General features: G+C 42.1%; 2 protein-coding genes and 1 long non-coding RNA gene across 3 annotated transcripts in view; 1 reads left to right on the top strand and 2 right to left on the bottom strand.

Moving 5' to 3' along the window:
• HGFAC (HGF activator) overlaps positions 1 to 4,854 on the bottom strand; it is a 40,485-nt gene extending 35,631 nt beyond the window's left edge. Inside the window, exons 1-3 of the mRNA XM_030270640.4 lie at positions 4,667 to 4,854; positions 3,116 to 3,170; positions 1,182 to 1,278 (exon numbers count right to left, since the gene is read on the bottom strand). Coding sequence (XP_030126500.4) covers positions 1,182 to 1,278; positions 3,116 to 3,170; positions 4,667 to 4,732 — 218 coding nt within the window. The 5' untranslated portion in view covers positions 4,733 to 4,854. The remainder of the gene's footprint in view (positions 1 to 1,181; positions 1,279 to 3,115; positions 3,171 to 4,666) is intronic.
• Positions 4,855 to 12,261: 7,407 nt separating this feature from the next.
• LOC140683900 (uncharacterized) lies at positions 12,262 to 20,324 on the top strand. Its single transcript, XR_012055515.1, has 3 exons — positions 12,262 to 12,740; positions 17,102 to 17,351; positions 20,187 to 20,324. It is a non-coding gene; the product is annotated as an uncharacterized lncRNA (long non-coding RNA).
• Positions 19,842 to 22,131, bottom strand: part of RGS12 (regulator of G protein signaling 12) — an 83,291-nt gene continuing 81,001 nt past the window's right edge. Inside the window, exon 18 of the mRNA XM_030270639.4 lies at positions 19,842 to 20,489. Coding sequence (XP_030126499.4) covers positions 20,128 to 20,489 — 362 coding nt within the window. The 3' untranslated portion in view covers positions 19,842 to 20,127. The remainder of the gene's footprint in view (positions 20,490 to 22,131) is intronic.

Here is a 22,131-nt window from a genome sequence, read left to right as displayed (position 1 = left end):
GGCTACAGTTCATCAAAGACAGGCTTCAAACTGGAAAATTATTCCAGTTCTCTTTCTTTAGATAAGATAGTCTCAAATTCTTGTTTCCAGGAGGCTTTTAGGCTCCTAGGTTTAGGTTTTAGGTTGTATCAGTGGACATTGGGGAAATTCTGAAGTGGTTTCCTAGCCTGAAGTTCAGTGTCTGTTTGTGTAAGCAGATTTCTTTTGTGTTGTTTACATTACACCAGCACTTAAACTTGAAACTGATGTGTCATGAGAAAGACACCAACAGATCATGAAAAAAATTAGACAGTCCAGTATAAAAAATGAGAGTTCTGCCCTTCCTGGGCAAGTAAAATAAACTCTGAAATATTATCTCCACCCTGAAAACAGGTGTTTGCCTTTCACATGGCTCATCTGGGCATAATTTTTACATTACTGGTACCCACATATTCTCTGCTTTCTTGGCTTTGATTTCAGTTAATATATGCCTACCATATGAGTTTGTCTGCAAAGTTTATCCTTTTATTCAGTGCTTTAATTCAGTAGGGCTCCCACTTGATTGCTCCTACACCAAAAATGAATACTTCTAATAGCTTCTGCAAAAGTAAAAGAGTAACCTTTGGCCAAAAGAAGGAGACCTGGCCTTAAACACATTAGTAGAATAAATCATTAACGAGCAAACAGGAGTAATACCTCACTTCTTAGTACTGCACTGTCCAAAGGGGTTCTGGTGCCAATCTGGATAGAAATTAAGAGACATGGGGGTGGGGAGAAAACAGCTTTCCTCAAAAATCAGAGGGTCTCTGCTGCAGTGCAAGTGCAGCCTGTACAAATCAACAGTCCCTTAACCAAGTGTCCTCTCTTGCAGGTGTCTGTGTCTCTCCTTTCTCCCTCAGCAGAGGGTCTCTACCAGGTTGCTCTATCAGTCCTGCTTTTTCTGTACAAGCTCTTGTCCCTCCTGTAAATTGCAAGGAAACCTTTCTGCAGTTCCTGAGCCTCCTGTGGCTGTGGAAACCCAATGCCAGGGCTCCCTTTCCCCTGAGCACATCCTGGCCTGAGGGCCATGGCCATCAGCAGCAGAACTGCCCCTTGGGCACAACATCCAGCTCATGTTAGTTACTCCAAGAGAAAGATTAAAGCACTAAAAGAATGACATTTCATTTGAATGCTGTTTTCATTTATGAGCAGTGTCAACTCACCATTTCTTTCTGGAAAATGAATTTGATAAACATGTGTGATGAAACCTTCCACCAAACCGGAAAGGAAATTTGCATAAATGTCCATCCTCTGTAAACACTGAAATACAAATATAAAAAACCCATAATGCAGCTGAAAACCAACCCACAAATTATATTATATACTATTATATGAAATTATGAAGATAGATATCTGCAAGTTTTTCAGCTGTACTCTGGACTCTCTGTCTCTGCAATGTCTAGTGCATAAGAAGCAGCTTAAAATCTTACATAATGACCGAATCAACAAAGATTAATGGACTCTGCAGTGGAACAAAGACTTCAGATCATTTCAGTTCAAAATATACTGCCATTTCTGGTACAGCAAATGCCAATTATATTCATTAATTGCAATTATAATTTCTAATTATGTACTATTGTAATTGCATATTAAAATAATTTCTGAAGTTGTAGCCTTTCAGGCTCTATATCACATTGTAATATCTGTTTAAAATAATTAAGGAACCAGACAGTACAAGCTGAAATAGAAACAGTCAGGAGAAGAAAGTTTTAAAGGTTGGAGGTAGAGAGAGAATTTTGATCATACCACCTTTCCTTTGGGATAAACAGATTCCTTAGAAGTGGGGAGAAACTGATGAGACCAGTGTCTAAAAAGGGCAAGTTTTATATTTGCCACATCAGTGATGGCAATCTAAGGAAGGGTGGTGGGAGTTTAAGGAAGGCTAGTGGGAGTCTATCAGAAAAAAATCCTTCAAAATTAATCTTAATAATGAGAGAGGCTGAAGACAAAAAAGACAATGAAAAACTGTCAGAGCTTATTTAACCATTAAAATAAAAGTAATCTGTTTTGAAATCCCAAAGTCTGAATGGGAAGCCAACCACTGCTGTAAGAGAGAAATGGGGCACTCAACCAAACTGGCAGCACAGCACATTTCCATTTCTCAGAGACAATGTATGACTGCTCCTTGGCCTGAGCTTACCCCCCCCATGATGGCTGGGGCTCCTGAACACTCTTACAATATCTGTTAACTCCCATGAGCCCAGACATCTCAAAGAGCTGCTGAGGTCTGTTACTGGCATTATAGAAAAAATAACTTATCTCTGTGGTCCAACCCCTTCTTAACCAGTTGGAATTATGGTCACTCCATCTGCCCTAACTGCCTCCTTCTCTAGCAATGTGAAATAGCCACTGCCATCCCCTCTGCCACCACCTTGTCAGTCCCAGTTTTCATTCTCTGAACTAATTAAGCAAATGTTCTGACAGCTACTTTCTCTGCCTGATACCTCCCAGTACAAGCAGGCAGGAGAGCTGTGAAAATACATCCCCATTCAGAAGATATATTGCATCCCAAAGGCCACTGAAGACTGTTATAACCTATAAAGCCCAATGGCACAAAGCATGTAATCTTCAATAACAAAAGCACAGGACAATAAAAGCTTTAACAATGGAAACTGCAACGCTCTCCCAGAGCCAGGATGTCTGTCCATTGGGGTGCCACTAGAACAAATGCAACCCAGAAAGCTGCATGCAACTCAAACCCTTCTCCCACAGAGAGATCAAGGGCCAGGGTAGAAACTGAACCTGTACATACAAAGAGTTAATGTGCTTGAAAGTTACTGGGCAGCTGCAGCTCCAATTAAAGGTTGTTGCACATCTTCAGCCACACTGCCTTGTGAAATAATATAAAGCCACGGCAGCTCAGACAACTAAAATCCCATCAGCACCTTCCCATTAATCTGCACCTGAAGGAAAATTACCTGAGATTCCTGAGCTAATCTCAAATTCCCCTTTAAACAGAAATTAATATTGGCATAACCATCCTATAATCCTTATTCATGTTGAAACAAAGACAGGCTTCCTACCAGCTTGCACAGCACGGATACAGACAGGCAGACAATTCTTACAGTCATGAAACCTATTGGATTTGACTTGGTACCTTGTGGGCGAGTGAACCCATGCCTTGAGCTTCTTCCTGCCCCAGATTTGTGGTGCTACAAAGAGAAAAAGAGAATGTGGATTGGAGATACAAATTCACTCTGGGAACCATACTTCTGGTAAAAACTTACTTTCCAGGGTGCCCTGAACTTGAGTTTCCCCCAACACTTCTGAGAAAATGTTATTATTTGCTATTGATTTTTGGTGGGGCACAGTCTGGTGAAAGAGGGTAGATACACACTGACTCCTGAAAGTGTCAGCTAAACCAGGAAAACCCAGCACAACACAACAAAGGCCGAAGCTCTGCTCCATTTTATCTTTCTATTGCCAAGGGACACATCTCCTATTTCTCTCAGCAGGAAGAGTACATGCATTTTGGGGCTGGTTCACAGTTACAAATAATATCCCAACATTTGCCTTTTCCTGCTATTTAACTGTATCCCCCCAGGGCATTAGTTACAAAAGAAACTTCTAACTGTATTTGGGTTTGCCAATCAGCAAGCAAAAAGCACTAGGCTGTGCTGATTTTAAGCCATGGGAAATAATAAAAAGAGAATAATACACATAAAGTGCTGCTGCCACCAAAGGCGCTGGAAATTGAACTATAGCAAAAAGAAAGACACAAAAGCAGTCAAAGAAGCAGACATCATGAACATAGAGCTGGACAGGGAATATAAAAAGTGAGGGTTAAGGAAAAGCTGATGCTGAGATAATAAAAAAGGCTTGAACAGTTCTGAGGAAAGAAGAGTTTTTGCACTCTACACAGACTCTGCCACCACCAAGCAAGGGCTCCAGCCAGGATCTTTACCTAAAACATGAGCATTCCTCTCTGCTCCCTCATGTAATATCTGAGGGCATACTTTTGTAATTCATTGAGACAGTTAGGATTGTAACACCATCCAAGTATATCTGAGCTAGTTTTAACCCAGCTAGAGAAATCAGGCTGATCACAAGGCAGCAGTGAACTAACAACCCTGCTAGTCCATGGTAGATACCCGGCTACGGTGAGGTTTTAGCAAACTAGCAAATTCAGACCATCACAACCTGCTCAGCAGTGCTTCATGTGCTTGGCAGACATACCCCCAAAAAAGACAAGATACATGATGCAAAAACACCAAGGGGTTTGGCATGGAAACAAGGAGAAGTCTGAAAAGAAGAAGATAGTCTAAACTGGCCTGTTCAATTACCAGACAGCAGCAGTGTCTGGCAGTGGAGCACTCTCCCTCCATGCTACTGCAGGTACCTGCTTGTGTCAACATATTTCTGAGATATATTTTTTAAGGATTTCAATTTTTGTGATCCTTCCTCCCCTCCCATTCCTCCTCCATAGCAAGGCATGGATGTAAGCAATTGCTTTAAGCAGAGAAAGGTGTGTGGTACCAGCTACCCACAGTCCCCCCACTAAGTGAGCACTGCTGTCAGCCTTCATCTGGATAATCCCTTTTGTGGTGCCTTTGAATCTCTCTTTCTCTGGGTCTGTTCAGTGGCTTCACTCATCCAACCCCAAGGCAACCTGGGCAGCTGATCCACCACTCAGAGAAGAATCACTTACCATGCTTGCACAGTCACTGCTCAGACTCAGAGCCAAGACAACAGTGAGAGGAGCACAGACTTTCATCCTTGCTCTCCTCTCATGAAGGTTTTGCCTGGCAGAGGAAAACTTCCAGGGCTGGGCTGAAGCAGGGGGGTGAATCAGGAACAAGCTTTCACAAGGGACTGTGATTTACTTGACTTTAAGGTATTTTAGTTTTCTAAGTAAGCAGAGCTGTTATCGTTGTTAATCATTAATGTATTTGTGAGTAGAAGGGAATGCCCCGTAGGGAGAGACTCTCCCTAAACAACCAGGAGTGAAGAGTTTCCAAAGTGCCTGACCCTTGGAGATGGTCCCTGGTGTAAGCAGCAAGCACTGAAAGGCAACTCCAGAGAAGCTGATCCAATGTTGCTTATAACTAGCAACCAGATTTATCATCTGGATATATCCCTTCTTTCTCTTCAGGAGCTAATTAAAAGCATGGTAGAGCAACAACAAGGAGCTCCAAGCAAGCCCACTCAAGAGATAGCATTACATTGCAAAATATGGACCAGATCAATGCCAATACCAAGGATTACTCATTAACAGATGGTTACCTGCCCAGCTGTGACTTGTAACAGCAGCCATCCAGCAACAAACTGGAAAAGTTAAAAAGAAAGAAAATACGCATTACTCTGGTAACACTTTTTGTGTACCAAAAAGCTCCCTTCTGCCACCAACTGAGCAAAGCCATCTCTGTCTTGCAAGTGCCAGTCTGAGACAGCTGCACTGCAGAACCACTTCTCACACAGATGCAGAGGTATTGCTAAAACTGAGATTTCACCAGAGCAATCTGTTTCAGCCCCACCTTGCCCCACAACCAAAATCCACAGGTTTGGCTGGAACAACAGTGTCTGCGCTTTTGCCATGTCCTGTCAATCAGGGACCACACCTCCTCACACCCAAAATCCCCAGATCCACAACAACAGAAAGAATGCCACAGTCCTTGCTTAAGTTGTGTGCTGCCCTTTGAAGTTTCACCAGCACAGCTATGGAAGGGATATGATTATTTTTAATTTATTTTGACCCAACAAAGCCATGGCAGTAGGCCCCAGTGGTGAAGCAGAGCTATCCCTGCACAATTTTGACATGATGGTTTATCATGCTGCAGGGAATTGACACACTGCTCTGTCTTTCATCTCAGTAATAACTCCTCTTAGTTCCACTAGTTACATATAGGTTTATGGGCTGAACTTTGCTACTGTGAGCAAGGCTTGGAACAGCAGGAAGCAGGCAAAGTTGGAATTTCCTTCCCAAAATCCAACAAACAGGCAGAAGAAAAATCTTTGCCTCTGAGCATTGCTTGTTGCCAAGGACTTGAAGAGAATAAAGCTTCAGAATAGATCTGTCTTATTTTTTCACTCATTTCAAACCTGGAAATAGGATGTACAGCCAGTCTGATCTGCCTGAGAACACCTAGCAAAGCTGAAACATAGATTTCCACTTCCTCTCCTCATTCTTCAGTCTGGCCATCAGGTTTCAAATCAATAATGCCTATTCAATGACTTGTAGACATCTGCTTACCATCCAGGTTACTGAAATTTTGCAAAGAAGGGGAGGAAAAAAGCCATTACGTGCTATTCCATTCAAGAGTTCCCAAAGGTTTTGTAGAAAGGGAAGAGCAGGGGAGTGAGGAGAGGAGGAAGATACTTCTTTAAGGCTGTGGAACTACCCTCTTCCACCCTTTTCCAGAATAAAAATCATCCACTTCCAGGACCAGAAACACTGTGTTTCTGTGGTGACAAATGTGTGTTGCAGGGAAGCATTTTTCCATGCCTAAAAGTAACAGAGAAGAAAAGCAAGAATGAAATCCACTTGTCAGTGTGTCTGCTCCCAGTTGTTGCAGTTCATGTTGTAGATCTCCACCAAGAGCTGCAGTGTGTCCTTCTGGGGACTCACAATTCCAAGCTTTTAGCTGAAACTGATTCCTTAACATGACAAAAGGAATAAACACCATCAGGAGCCACATCAGCTGATAGGATGGTGCTGGCACAAAGTAAAAAAAAAAAAAAAAAAGTCATCAAAGCCAGGAGTTGCAAAAGCTGCCAGAGAAACCCCACCATAAAATGGGGATTATCCCTGAGTGAGGTCTGAACAGTGATTTCAGGGTTCAGATGGATCTGAATCACTAAAATCCCCAAGTGCTCCATGTACTGCCTACCTTTGTTCAGCAGAGGTACATGTCTTAGAGCCACAGCAAAAAGGCGGGATTTGAGGTGTGTTTTTTTGGTAAATTATGTTAAATTGTTATCTTTCAGCTATTTATTAACAGAAGAAACTTAGTCTGCCTCTTTCAAGCATTTTGTAGAATTGTTAAAATGTTTGGGGTTTTTTTGAGAAATAGTTTATCCTATTGGCAGGAAAATGGTCAGAAAACTAAGACTCAGTTTTGATACTGAATTCTTATAAATCTCACAGGGCTTTGGGCATTTGGGAGTTCACAGGTGCAGAGTATGGTCTATGCCAAAACCATCATCCCATGTGTCAGGCTGATGAGCCTGCAGAGCTGCTCTCCATCACCTTCTCAAGTCTATTCACCTGTGACTCACAATTTCCAGCTTAGTGGTGGAAACTTTGTATACAGGGAAATAAGAATCAGGTGTCTATGGAGCTAATAACTTAACAGCAATGAGAAAAATAACAAAGCTATAGAAACAATCCATATGAAATTCAAGACAAATTCCCTGACATTAGGCTTTAAACTTCATCTAGCCCCCATTTCAAATGAGGCTCTGTATAATACTAAATGGATATAAACAGATGTGTGTATACATATATATAAATATAAATAAGAGAGAGAAAATCTGTACAAATGAGCTAGAGGAAAACCTGGCTTCAGAGTGATAGAATATTTGGCAGCTGTAAGGTCTGGAGCATTGCAACTCATCCCACCAGTGAAATTCCAGCTAGAGTCCAGCTCTTGTTTTCAAAGAAAATTCCATTTTCCTTTCAAGAAAGGCACATTCTGATTCTTAATTTTGCTGTACATAATTTTGAACATTTCCTGTAAAACACTGAACCCAAATGTATTTGAAGCCATATTCTGCTACTACTAAAGACAATGAAAAGTTTCAAAATAAGACAAGGAATTCCTTTTCATGTTTGCAGACTGTAATCCTTCTGTATCAAAGGCTGAAATCCATCCATTTCAGAAGTTGTTTTCCTCTTTATATTGACATCATGGGAAAAAGAAAAGGCAAATAAACACACAATAAATGAGGAGAAAGAGACAGAAGTCTTGTTGAAGCTGTAAAACAGACACTGAAAATGCTGCCTCATACATTGGCCTTTTCCTCATTTCCCACACTGCAATGTTTTTTATTACTTTAAATTTAAAAATAAGTAATAAAAGCTCAGACTGAGACCAGCCTTTGAACTACTTAATAATAATGAAACAATATTAACAACTACCCTAAATCCTTAAATATCTGCAAAACGTAAATTAACTGAGTCAGCCATCAATATGAAATAATAAAATTGCAGAGGGTTTTTTTCATCAATTAGTTGACTAGACATTAGTGGAAAAGACAAGCCTAGACACACACACATCCATTTGCATTCATTCCTCTGTACCAGCTGCCAAGGTAGTGAGAGGGCTGTCTGGTGACTGCACATTCATGTCTTCCCCATTTTTACATTATTTTCTGACCATTGTAAATGTTTCTGAGGAAACTTCCACTCAGCTACTGCAAAACTGAAAAAAAACAACGAACTTTTCTAGACCGATTCCCCCTGTATTATTGCAAATTTCTAAGCTTTTTCATAGTGATAAAGTAACCCAAACTAATGGGGTAGTGTTGTCCCCTGAGATGATCTGATTTCATGGCTTTAGTTGACATTATTGCTACAAAGCCCAGACCCAGCTCCCTGGATAAGGAGACAGTTGCAGGGGCATTGCTGGCACAAGGAACTAATGCAGGATCTAAAGCCTCTGCAAGTGTGCTCTGTCCAAGACCTTTGTACAACCTGATGAGTACGTGTGAACAGGAAGCAATTAGAACTATTTCTGGCATTAAAAATACAACTTTTGATTTATCTTTTAGGAATGTGTAGGATGCAAGCAATCACATGTGGCAATTCTGCTCCTGGTGTACTAACAAGGCACTCAGTGCTAACTTGAGACTGATGTACAAACCCAACCAACTCCCTTTTTTTTTTCCCTCTGGGAGACCTGCAAACTACACTAGAGACCTTGTTTTCCCTGCCAGATAGGATTTCCTTCATCTCTGCTGCTTGATATCATTCCCATTATCCTGGGAGCCACTACCAAAACTCATAACAATTGAGTCTCTGATAATCAGTGAATATTCAAATCACCAGAACTGAGGTCAGCACTCATGGGCTAAAAGCACAGTGACTTTTTTTAATAAATAAGGCAACTGTGAGTACATGAGGAACTTTTCCTCTTCTCTCCTTTAAACTCCTCAGCTGTCCCAACACGGCAGGGCACAGGTCACTTCTGTCTCAGCAAATGGTGCAGCCTCAATCTTGTCACTCACACCCTAAACCAGCATCTTCACCACTGGGTGACAAGTGAGCCTCCACCTTCTCTTATGTCTTCTAGAGTGGTGCCTTGAGAAAAGCCATTGTGTTTTTTTTGCTAAAGCAAAGACAGAAAGCTGAAATGATTTTGTTGTTTGCTTATTTCAGCAAGAAAAAATAAATCAAACTGGACAGTTGAGTTATTTTTATGGGTCTTAGAGTAAAATCCAGCTACATTACAACTATGAACATCTCTGTGTGTTATTCCTCTTGTTTCCCTGGGAGCTTCAGAAACCCAAGAGAGAAAAAATGACATGGTTTTGGCTCTCAGGAGAAACTGGAGTCCCAGTCTGTCCTCTCCTGCACCAGAATTTGCTGCCCTCAAACTGGGGATACTCTCTGCCAAACAAACTCTTTTACAAAGGCCCCTCCCCACTCCTCAAGGCAGCAAGGCTGCAAAAAGCACAGCTGGCAGAGTGCTGGCTGCTGTGCAGCTGGGATCCAGCAAGCATGGATTGGGTGCTGCAGCGCTCAGCAGACAATCCTGGGACAGAAAGATGTGCCTTCAGCAAAATGTTTACTCCTCCTCACTCCTCTCACCTCCCACACTCCTCCAGAACCTCCAGCAGCTCTCCTGGCTTCCCTCACCCACCAGCTCACAGCTCTGGGGTTTTCTGCACTCATTTCCTTTCTCTTCTCTCCAGGGACTGAAGCAGTTCGCAGATCTAGCATGTTATTTCTTTCATCTCACTCACTCCTCCCTCTCATTCCCCCTGACATGTTGGCTGTGGATGTCCCATCCTGGCCCAGGACCTTTGCCAGCAGCCCCCAACACCTCAGAGAGCACAGCAGCACAGGGAATGCCATCCCCCCGTGCACCAGATGGTCTCAGGGTGTTATTGGGTATTCCTGCTGCCACTGCCTTCTGCAGGGCTTGGGACCTCCTCTGGCAGCTCTGCAGGCCTTCACCTTTCCATCACATCTCTGCATGGAGATGGATCTGCTCCGGGATGTTCTCCACATTGTTCTCCAGATGTTCTCCAGATGTTCTCCAGCTGGCCTTGGCATATTTCTGTTTAAACCCCCCACACTGGTGTTTATCTGACACTGCTGCCCTCTTATCCCCTCAGCCATGACCTCTTTGATCTTGCTGTGCACTGGCACCTTCTCTTCCCACACTGCCGGGCCTGCACTCAGAGCTGTACCACCCCTCAGCTAAAAGTATCAGCCCTTGTGAGTCCCTCTCCAGCCAGGGGGTGTGGTACTCACCTCCTGCCCAGTCCAGTGCTGCACAGCCTGTCCTCACTGCCTGCATCCCACAGGAGCAGGCACAGGACCCTCCACAGCCCAGCACCCTGAGCCACTTCTGTAATGGCTTCATGTCTCTGTGAGATCTCAGTTTTGGCCAGGTACAGCCACTGCAGTTGCATCTACATATTGCAGGTACATCTTTTTAATGCCTTTACCTGCAGCTGTGCTTATGGATGTTTTTTTCTTAATGTATCCGAAATAAACTTTAGTTCTGCTATGGAAAAAACAAACCCTATCAATATAGCAATGGAAGAGCTGGGCTTCAGCTGCAGAAACAAAACCAAGCTGTGCTTTTACACTCCTAATCACACAAATCTGTGAGTGAGTTAAAGCTCTGCTACGATCCACAACGTGCAGAACCTTAATTTGTACACCCCAGACCCAGATCTAAACACGCTTTTAGAAGTCCATTTCAGGATAACACTTAGTTCTGTTACACCCAGATGTCATGATTTATCCAAAATAAATGCCTGAAGCCAGTCTCGGGTGCGTTTGCATGAAGAGACTCTTCCTCCTACTGCATGAATAAGAGTGGAAAGCAGGTAACTGTATTTTTCAAGGACTTTGGTATAAACCTTTGCTGATAACCCTGGCTGAAACAGTAGGCCCATATACAGAGGCGTGTGGAGTTTTTTTTAGCTGTGTACTCACTGAAAACTGACAAGAAGAGGTGTGGAGGCACCCACCTTCCACCGATGCCAACACATTTAGGTAACTTGAGCACAGGCTGATTTGCAATTGTTAGGCACTGTACATTTTTAGCTGTGCTCAGATTCCTGCAATTCCACCCACTTTCTTCATTAGCATATTAGACGCCCCCATGGCATACTTTAAAATGGTCTATAAGTCAGGCTTGTGTGAGGGAAGTGGCTCCACTTGTGCAGCTGAAGACAGCTCAAGTCTTCCCTTTTGAAGGGGAAAGAGCACTAACAGGGAAGGGACAACCTCATGGGAAGGATGCCAGCCCCACAGCCTGCCTTGACTCTGGGGTGATTTCCTATGGTAGGATGGAGAGCAGAGTTCACAAATAACGCTCCAATTATTCTGATTGCAGGCCTAATGGTATCCGAGATGGAAACCTGTATACATATATATGTATATATAGATATAGCTACATTTTCTGTATGCTTTTGATCTGTGTATGTGCGTGTATATATATGTGTGTGTGTATATATATATATCTGTGTGTTTGTGTGTGATAAAACAGATGTTTCTTCTTCTCTGCAAGTAGCTCCTATGCCAAGGGCTGAAGAGCCAGCTGACACCAGCTGATCAGCCTTTTGGCCACAGTGACCAGGGGAAGCCAAAGAGGTGCCCTCTGCTAAAGCTGTGCCCTGGGCAGGGGGTCGCTCCCATCCCTCGGGGTCACTGAGGCAGCTGCCCAGGGCCAGCAGGGCTGCTTAGACACTGCATTTTTCAATACCATTATAAGATACTCATCTCAGATTTGTCCATTTGTTGCTCTAGCACAGTGTTTGCCTCAGCTTTCCCTGGGGTTTTTGCATGCCAGATCTACTGGTAAATCTGTAAGTGACTCTTCAAGCTTCTCCCTTCAGTCTCCCTGATACCAAGGTCTTGTTCCTATGCAGCAAAAGGACCCTTGGATCTCAATCCCGTGCCCTGAAGATATCTGGGAGAGCTGGTGATGTATCAGGTAGGCAGAGAGATAAGACTGCCCCCTGGAAGGAGGGACACTCTTCCTTAACAGGGCTGCCCTCTTACTGCATACAAAAACCCCCCTACTGATGCCTCTGTTATCTTCCTCTGCTCTTGCCAGTCCACGGTCTCATCCTGCTGGGGACTGATGCACACTTTTTTCACCAAATCAATAGGGATTCTGTCCCTGGCAAAACTCCAGGCCATTTTTCCTGCACTCCTAAAGGTAAGGCAGGCAGAGATGCCCCAGGAACAACCTGGGTTCCCTTCTGGTGAGCAGCCCTCTCCCCACTGCACAAATCCTAACTTTAGAAGTGACTGTGTACAATTCACAGCCTTGAGAACAGGCTTAGGCTAAAGATTTCACAACATGGTCAATATCCCTGCTGTATTTCCTTCTCTCTCTTTTTTCCCCCTCATTTTCCTGTACTTCCAGTGCCACTCCTCGTAATTGCTGCAGAAATGTAATTGCTGCTCTGTGTAATTGCTGCTGAAACAATCTGAGCTGTCATTGACTTACATTGTTCACAGATCAGGAGGAACTGGCAGATGAGAGTCACCCCACCTAGCTTCAGAGAGGCCTCCTGCATATGTATTTACATCTGAGGTAGGTATCAAGGCTCACAGATTAGGCAGTGGAGACCTTGAAAATATAGAAATGTTAAATTTAAGGTATGAGTCACCTGTACAAAAGCATGGTTCAGCTCAAGGATGAAACAAATCATTCTTTATATATATGGAAGGTATTAAACAAACAATTCTTTATATCCACAGACAGTATTAATTACATCCCTAACAAATACATAAAATAACATCTGTGTTTAGGATACAAAGACACCTTTGGAGCAGACACCTAAAGTTAGACAAGATCCCAACTGGGTTCTCCTAAAAGAGAAATGTCTTTCATATCAGCCCTGCTCAGTGTACTTTGGACTAAACTGGACTTTCTTTTGCAAACAGGAGGCCGAATCCTGTTGACTACAGAGTGTCAAGCAAGCAAAATTACCTCTTATGACATCACACAGTGGGTGTTTTAATGGCACAAGCTGATGTCATTGCAGTGAATGGCAGCAGTTTCTCATACATCTGCATCAGTCCTTTCTCCCAAGAGCATGAAACAAACAGGAAAAATGGAGGCAGTGCAAGACCAGCAGAGCTTCACCTTCCCACAGGAGATGAACATCTGCCTCCCTTCACAGTCCCACCAGGGAATGAAATTGCAGCATGTGTTGCTCTGGATTTTCTAACACACAAATTTAATCAACACTCAAATGAGCAAGGTGAAGATCAGAGATATGCTCCCACCACCACAATTATCTCCTGCTTGCAAACAGGTTTCAGCTAACTGCTCTGCATACAGAGGGCTGATCTCAGCCAGGCATTGCTTCATCCTGGCCACACAATAAATGAGGAGTGCTGGCCACAGCACTGACTCTGGACATTTTTTAAACATGGAAGAGCTTGAGGTTACGTAGCTGTTGGTGGTGAGGGAGTTCATGCTCCTGGTATACTGGTAAATAATGGCAAATAGCTACTGAAAAGGATGCATGTGCAAATCTATAAATGAGGGAGAATAGTAATTAAAGTAATAGTAATTACATTTCTCCTCATCACATGGTTTCATCTTTCCAGAAAATACTTAGATTATTAAGATCCCAGTTACCTCTTTCAGGAATGGGGAGAAGCATTTAATTTTTGTGCCCTGGCCTAAGAATGTGCCACTCCAACAGGGATTAGCTTTATTCAGATGAACTTCTAGCTGGCCTTTCCTTTGTTTGTCAGCCTCCTCTGGAACTGAGGTGTGAATCTGCACAATAACTGAGTTCTAGACTATTTTGGGATTGTAAGCAAATCTTTGCAAGCAAAGAATGCAAATGAGGAACAAGTTGGTGCTCCCTGGCAAGGCAGACACAAGGTATTTAAGAATATGCTTCCCAAACTTGGACTCCAGGACCTTCTCCAGGGAGGTGGGTGAATGCCCTTACAGCACCCACCTTGACACTTGCTACAGGCTTGGGCACCTGTGGAAATGCTCCAGTGGCTTTGCAGCTCTGTGGACCTGCAGCAGTGGGAATTCACATTTACCACTGGAAACCGGGATTAGATTATCACAGACAGCAATGCAGTGTTAGCACGGACCTGGAAGACAAGTTTCATCCCACTCCCATCAGTCATTATTTTCCACTGTTGGTACTTAAACTTCTGTATTCCTCTTTCTCTGGCACAGTTATTCCAAGCACAGAGAGGGATATGGATGAGAAGGGAACCATTGAAGGATTGAAGCACCATTGTGTCACTGTCATTGTGTACAGCTTCATTTACACAGGCAATGAACCCCTGTAACCTCCTTTTCTTTTACCCTTCCTTCCTTCCTTCCTTCCTTCCTTCCTTCCTTCCTTCCTTCCTTCCTTCCTTCCTTCCTTCCTTCCTTCCTTCCTTCCTTCCTTCCTTCCTTCCTTCCTTCCTTCCTTCCTTCCTTCCTTCCTTCCTTCCTTCCTTCCTTCCTTCCTTCCTTCCTTCCTTCCTTCCTTCCTTCCTTCCTTCCTTCCTTCCTTCCTTCCTTCCTTCCTTCCTTCCTTCCTTCCTTCCTTCCTTCCTTCCTTCCTTCCTTCCTTCCTTCCTTCCTTCCTTCCTTCCTCCCTTCCTCCCTTCCTTCCTTCCTTCCTTCCTCCCTTCCTCCCTAAAATATACAGATAGAGCATCAGCAAGGGCAGAGCAGTTCTGATGCATTGGTCCCCTCAGACCACCACACAAATCCAGACGACACACCAAGACAATGCAGACAATAAACCAGAGGAGGATTACCTGCAAAACATTTGGCTATTCAGGCTTGCAATCCCTTTGTGTTGCTAGAATAGAGCAAAAGGAAATAATTAAAGGCTAAAAACATACCCTACTATTATTAAATTACAGAGGATGAGATATTTTTAAGGTATATAAATATTTGGCAAAAATTCTTAATGATCCTCTTTTAAAAGAATTTCTTTATATAGTCTAGGGTTAAGAAGATATCTTTGCAGAATCTAATAAAATGCATGAGAGTTTTATGTTGTCTCATACTTCCACTTAAACTGCAATGTCTAAATGGCAGCAGGTCCCAGAATAACTGAAAAAATATTTTTCATATCTTTTCCCTACATTGAAATTAAATACCAATTAAACATTATCAGCTCTAGTGGTATAAATTAGTTACTTACTACATACACAATTAGCATTTTAATGAGTTTGACACACTTGAGATTCTATAAACATTATTGTACAGTATAGGATTTCTTAGTACTTTGGGGAGATAAGGGATGAGGAAGAAAACCAATGTGTGTTTTCATATTAGAAACTGATCATATAGATATTTAAAGACAAAACCACAAATAAAACAAGAATACAACTAAAATTCTGTACAGCAGTATTTTAGACTGTACAACAAATTTATCAATTGGGACCAAAAATATAAACAATTTTCTTATCTTTCAAAGAAACAGTTCAGAAAGTTGGTTCACGTGCAACATCTTGGATTTGATAATATTTTGAGTAATGCAGGCAAGATTTGCAGATGTCATCATCCAGAACTTCTCAATAGGTTTTATTTTCTGAAAAAAATCAAGAGTAACCTAACTAAAAGTGACGGTGTACAGAAAGGAAGTATTTTGGTAAGATCAATTAAATCTGTTCCCGTATTTGAACTGGCATTGGATTAGGGGTCACAAATCTCACAGTTCTTCATCACTCCACAATGCTGAAGTTGGGATGCTATTCCAAGAGCACAGAGAGAAGCACTTGGATGTGCCACTTGTTTTGCTGCAGGGTTAACACCCACACTATCCACAGAGCACCTCTGTTGTCACACAGGTTTGCTACAATCCCACAAAGCTTGGAAATCTGCCTGTTCATGCAGAAAACAGGGTCATTTCTAAACACAAGTCACCGAGCTGTGGCTGGGAGCTGGGAGGTGCCTCAGACCTGTTTTGGCTTCTCACACCCCTCGATAAGGACCTGCTGCTGTCTAACTGAGCCTTTGGAAACTTTTCAAAATCTTGGAGAAATTGTGAAAAGATGCCTCCAGGTGTTTGCATCACACTACCACACACACACACCCTCTCCCTGTCTTCCAGCTACCAAGCACCTTAGGAGAGACCATTTTAAATGAGAGTATTTGCTGTCAAATCTGAGTTGGAGAGGGCTGGGGTGAGCAGCAGCACCGCTGCTGAGAGACAAGGATTACTGGCAAGGATTTCAGTTTTGTGGCAAAAATCAAGCTACTTCCAAAAATGAAAATATGCTCGTAAGCCCAGGTTATCTCTGCTACAACGAGACACAGAGGCTGCCAGCTGAGCCATGTCTTCTTGAAGTTTTCTGTTAAGATATTAAATTCCAGCATCAGAAGAAAAGCAGGAATAATGCAATTCAAGCTAAAGCAAAGGTACAAAGAAACCAAAACTCACAGGCAGAGAAGTAGGGCCAGAAGGACACAGCATCTTTGAAGGACATTAAATAGCCCCCAGAAGAATTCCATGGGCATGAGAAAGGACAATGCAGCCAGGTACTGGCTCCTTCCCACAGAGCAGTAAAAGTCCTGCAAAGTCTCTTTGCAAAGCCTGTTTATGTGTCTTCATAACCCCTTAGTTCTTTGCCACACAGCCCTCTAGAGCTAAATGATTTATTTTGCATGTGTGTTGTATCACAAACCTGTTGACAAGGCAGAAAACTACAGTAATCCTATGGGGGAAGTCTTGTTGCAAGTTTGCCTAGATGTGTATTTTCTATTCTTCACAAAGCCTTTAAAATTAAACCACAACAAAACTCTGACTTGTGGAACCAATGAGGCTGAAAACACTACAATTGAAAATCAGATACCATGACAACAAGGGAAATATAAGACAACTGCTACATTAAATAAGATTTGGAATGCTTCGGGATTTTCTGAGTGTTGGAATTGGAGTTTTTTTATATCACTGGTTGTTATCGCTTCAGGTTTGAGTACTGACACAAGTCAATAGATCTCCCTCTTCCACCTAAAAGGATGGAAAGACCTTTTTTATTTATCATCATGGGATGAAGAAGACAAAAGAGTAACTCTGCATGACTGGAGTTTCCACATGGAAAAAATGGGAAAAATGGAAGAGAAATAAAGCCAGCTAGAATTCAATTATCTTCAGGAACAAGCTGGTATGATAAAGGATCATGTTATCAAGCAAGGCTTCAATTAGGCTGATTTTTCACTGTAAGTAGATTTGATTAGTAGTGTAAATCACAGTATGAGGAGGCAACTTCAAATCATATTATAATGCTGAAGTCACACAGTAATAAAAACTAGACCACCTCCCTAGTAAAATATTGGAAGCCATCAGCCAGAGACAGGCTGCCCATATTCCTTTTTATTAACTCCTGATTCTAGCTGGTTTAGCTTTTATATTCTGCCAGAAATTGTCAGGAAAGCTAATATTATTAATGATTTCTAGGTCTAAGGAATTAATTTCTATTAGTTCTAGCTAAGAAGTCATTCTTTTAAACAATCTGCCATTGACTGGCATGACAGTGTAGCATGGGGAGAAGGAGCTTTTCCCATGAGCTTTTCCCATCCTTTGTTTACAGTATTTCCAGGCATTATGCCAAGACTTTTCTCTATGTTAAAGAAAACTCCATTCTTTCACATCCTTCATTTTTCTGCACACAGCTTGACTCCCATGCTGTCAAATTCCCTTTGAATTCTTGATACAGTCAAATCCATTTTGTTGCACTCAGAATTTATGAACTTCCATTTGCTTGTTTTTTCTGAGCACAGCAGCTCGGGGATAGAAAAGAGAAGAGGGTGGAGAAACAGCTTTTGGATTTACACCTGGCTTCTCTTAGTTTCATCTGATGGCCCCTAATCCTTGCATTAGAAAGGAGTCTGAAAGTCAATCCCCCTCTCTATGGCACTCAAGGTTTTTCAGCTGTCTCTTTTTCCAGATGAAGAATTCTGTATTGGTCACCCCCGTCACTTGAATGCCCTTGCACAATTTAACATAAGCAACCTTGTTTCATCTAAAATATTGATCAGAGATTAATAAAGGCTGTAATGATTGCATTTGAATTTCAAGTTTTTATCTGTCAAATGCTAGGATTTTATTTTCCACGACACAAAACCAGTGCAAAACATATCCCAGGTCAAAAAGCCCTCTCTTAATTTTGACTGCTGTATTTTTAGTTTTGATTATAACAAAGCTATTAATTTTCCAGAAGATAAGAAAAAATTATGGCCATTTATCTGTGCAAAGAAATATCTGCTCAAGGGTAACTATTAGCAAAATACTAGAAAAAAAGAAAAAAAGGAAGAAATAAACTCTTTAAAAATCCATAAATATTTAAATATTTTCACATCACTGGGCTATGTTCTGCCTGCTGTGTTTCCCAAATCTCTAGTATAATTACACCACCACGATTTTATCATGACTCTAAAATTAGTTTAAAGCTCGAAAGTTTTTAAAAATACAGCTATTTTCACAGCATATACCTTCATTCACACTGAGTCGAGTCTAATATCAACAAGGATTTTTCCTCAACAGCAGAAGCAAAATCACTTACCAGTAGAAAAAAAAGAAAGTATTAAAGCTAATGGGTATTGTATCCCTTTATATCACTGGAGTATTTGATGTAACACTTAAACATTGAGCTTTAGGAATCTTAATTTATTATTACAAAATCATACATACCTTCTTTCTCACCTTACACATTTGAGTTTAAGAAACTGAGTGACAGCATCCAGTACTCTCCACTATTCAGAAAATTTGTGATTCATGGTATGATTTAGGAGCAGACAAAGAGGAATTAATCAATATTTACCTTGATGCTTTAAACCTACTGTCTGTGTGGATCTGCAGTCCAGGAGATATGCAGCATGACTTTTTAATTTTCACAATAATTTCAAACCAGTGAACCCCCAGCAGTCCCTCTATATCCACTCAATATGATGAGCAGATTTCCAGCACTCTCAATTTTTCATGTACCCTTTTGCATGTCGAGGCCTATAATCTCTCCTGAAGAAATGGTAATAGAGGAAAAGGAGCAGGTGGCAAAACCAACATATTCAGCAGTTTTAAATATCTTTTTCTTCTCAGAACTCCACCTAAGGCTAGAAAATAAACTGAAACTAAAATTAACAAGAAGAAGAATGAGTGGCACTGAACCCTTATCAAAGAGCAACAACCAAATTGCCTTTCCTCAAAGTTAAAAGGCACTGAGAACAGTGGTGAGGAGGGACCCAATGACCAGCACACCACTGAGTAATTAGATATATATCTCTGGTAGGGAAACACCACCAGTGCTGACTACAAAAGCAGCTACTATTCCCAGCACAGAAAATTCACAATTTTGGGTTTTTTGGTTGTTGGGTAGAATATTTTTTTTTATTTTGTTGGTTTGTTGTTGTTGTTGTTTTGCTTCTTGCTGTTTGTATAAGAATGATCTCATTGCATATATCCAGGCAATGCATTAGACAAGAGGGAATTCCACTTGGACCTCTTCCCAAATGTTATGAGACAGACAGGAAGATATTAAGAAAATATTCCTAATCTTTTTTACAGCAGCAACTGATTTTACTTACATTTGAAAAATCTGCTAAAACACAAGGATTCCCGAAGACAAGGGAATACCATTAGAAGACCAAACTAAAATTATCTTAAATAAAACAGGGGAATTTAAAGTTTGTCTTGAATAAAGACAAGAAGGGCAGGGGTCAAAATCATCATTTTAATTGCACTGTTCAGTGGAATCATCCCAGGGAAAATAATACAGAAATTGAAAAAAAGCAAAACCAAATAGCTCCATACTTTCATTGGAATATTATTTTTTCATTCTAGGGCTTCCAACTCATATCAGAAGTGATGGTCTCTAGCCAGCTCTTTGAAGGCAAGTGGATATTGAAAACCACTTACATCTTGCAGAAACATGTCTCTTACATATCTCCATTGCTGCTGATGCCAAACAAAATACCAGAAATTTTAATTAGAAGCAGAGATTTAAACAAAAGTAGCTTTATACTGATTCTCAGTGGCCTTATTCTTCTCACTCTTGACAGCTATCAGAGATGGAAGGTCTGATGTCCTGTAAACTCCAGTCCTCATCCTCCCTTGGCAAGATCTCAGTTCAGAGATGTAACCTTCAAAGCTGAGGTTCCCTTCAGAATCGTCACAGGAGCGTGTGCCAGACTCCTCCAGCTTCACCCCATCCACATCGATTATCCTGTTCACAGGGAGCTCCATCCTGGGGTTCCCTCTCACACCAGGAGGGTTAAAGCTTCTGCTGGGCTTTGCTTTTAGAGAGGTCTGCTCATAGCAGTTTCCTGAAGTCCCTTGTGAATCATTTTTCTTTCTGTTTGCACCTAACAGAAGAATTAAAAACAAACAAACAAACAAAACATAAAACAAGAGAATTATGTATCTTCTGGTTTTAGCAGTTTTCAACATTGCAACCTTCTCTGAGGCCCCAAAGGTAGTCAGCTGGGATATTCATCCACCAAAGAGATTTACTGATGTACCAGGTAGGTAACTAAACACTGGATCTCAAAGATAAATGTGAAATACTAATATGTATCTGCCTTATAGCATTTTTTTTAGTTTTTAAAAAGACTCCATTAAAAGTAATGAATTAGTATAATTTTGTACACCTCTAGAACAATTCTCACAGCATCAAAGGTGAAGGAGAATAGACCTTCCAATGGGGCAGAATGGGAGATGTTCCTTCAGTTGAACTGGTCTTCAAGACCCTGCTGAGATAATATTTTTGCCTGGCTATGGCTTAATTCTCTAGCAGAATAGTAAGGGATTATTTGAAGTTGCAATTCACTGTCCTGAACTGCAACAGAGCAATTATGGGCCACAGTTTACAGGACAAGAATAAAAGAACAACTTCAGAGAAGCACAGGACAGTTCAGGTTGGAAGGAACCCAGTGGGGCATCTGGTCCCACCCTGCTGAAGCAGGTTCATCCCAGAGCACATGGCCCAGGATTATGTCCAGAGGGTTCTGGAATATTTTCAGTGAGGGAGACCCCCACACCCTCTCTGTGCAGTCTGTTCCAGAGCTCAGATCAGTGAAGTTCTTCCTCATATTCATGTGGAACTTCCTGTGCAGCAGTTTCTGTCCATTTCCTCATGTTCTATAGCTCAGCACCATTGAGCAGAGCCTGACTCCATCCTTTGTCACCCTCCCTGCAGATATTTATAAATATTGCTGAGGTCTCCTCTCTGTTGTTTCTTCTTGAGGCTGAACAGGCTCAGCTCCCTGATTCTTTCCTCCTAAGAGAGATTCTCCAGACCTTTCACCAACTTAGTTCTTTGCTGGACCTGCTCTAGGAGTTCCTTGTCCTGAGGAGCCCAGAGCTGGACACAGCACTGCAGATGTGTCCCAGCAGGGCTGAGCAGAGGGGCAGGATCTCCTCCCTTGACCTGCTGGCCCTGCTCCTCCTAACACAGCCCAGGACCCCACTGGCCTTCTTGGCCACAAGGACACGCTGCTGGCCCATGGACAGCTTGTGCCCACCAGGACCCCCAGGTCCTTCTCTGCAGAGCTGAGGTCAGCCCCCAGCCTGGGCTGCTCCGTGGGCTTGTCCCTCCCCAGGTGCAGGACCCTGCATTTGCCCTTGCTGAATTTCAGAAGGTTCCTCTCTGCCCATCTCTCCAGCCTATTGAGGTCCTTCTGAAGGGTTGCAAAACCCTCTGAGGTCTGAGGGCTTTAAACACTCAAGAAGCACCTGAGTTACATCTAAAATCACTGCTGCCAGGATTCAGGCCTATTCTCTAGACTGCACACACAAAGTCATCACTATCCCAAGACAGCTGTTCTTCAAACCCTTGAGCTCCCAAAAGCCAGTTTTATGTTAGGTGTGACCCTGCAAAGTACAAGGAGCTGCTCAAAGCAAATTACAGAAGCTGATTTGCCTGTGTCAAAAGCAGCAAGAAGGGAAGGATGAGGGAATTTATTTCAGGATTCCCATCACAGTTAAAAACACCGTTTCTGTAGTTGA

Source organism: Taeniopygia guttata, chromosome 4 (genome assembly GCF_048771995.1).
Source record: "Taeniopygia guttata chromosome 4, bTaeGut7.mat, whole genome shotgun sequence".
NCBI classification, from domain to species: Eukaryota; Metazoa; Chordata; class Aves; order Passeriformes; family Estrildidae; genus Taeniopygia; species Taeniopygia guttata.
Note: the sequence above shows the minus strand (reverse complement) of the source record. Positions and strands in the feature narration are given on the sequence as shown.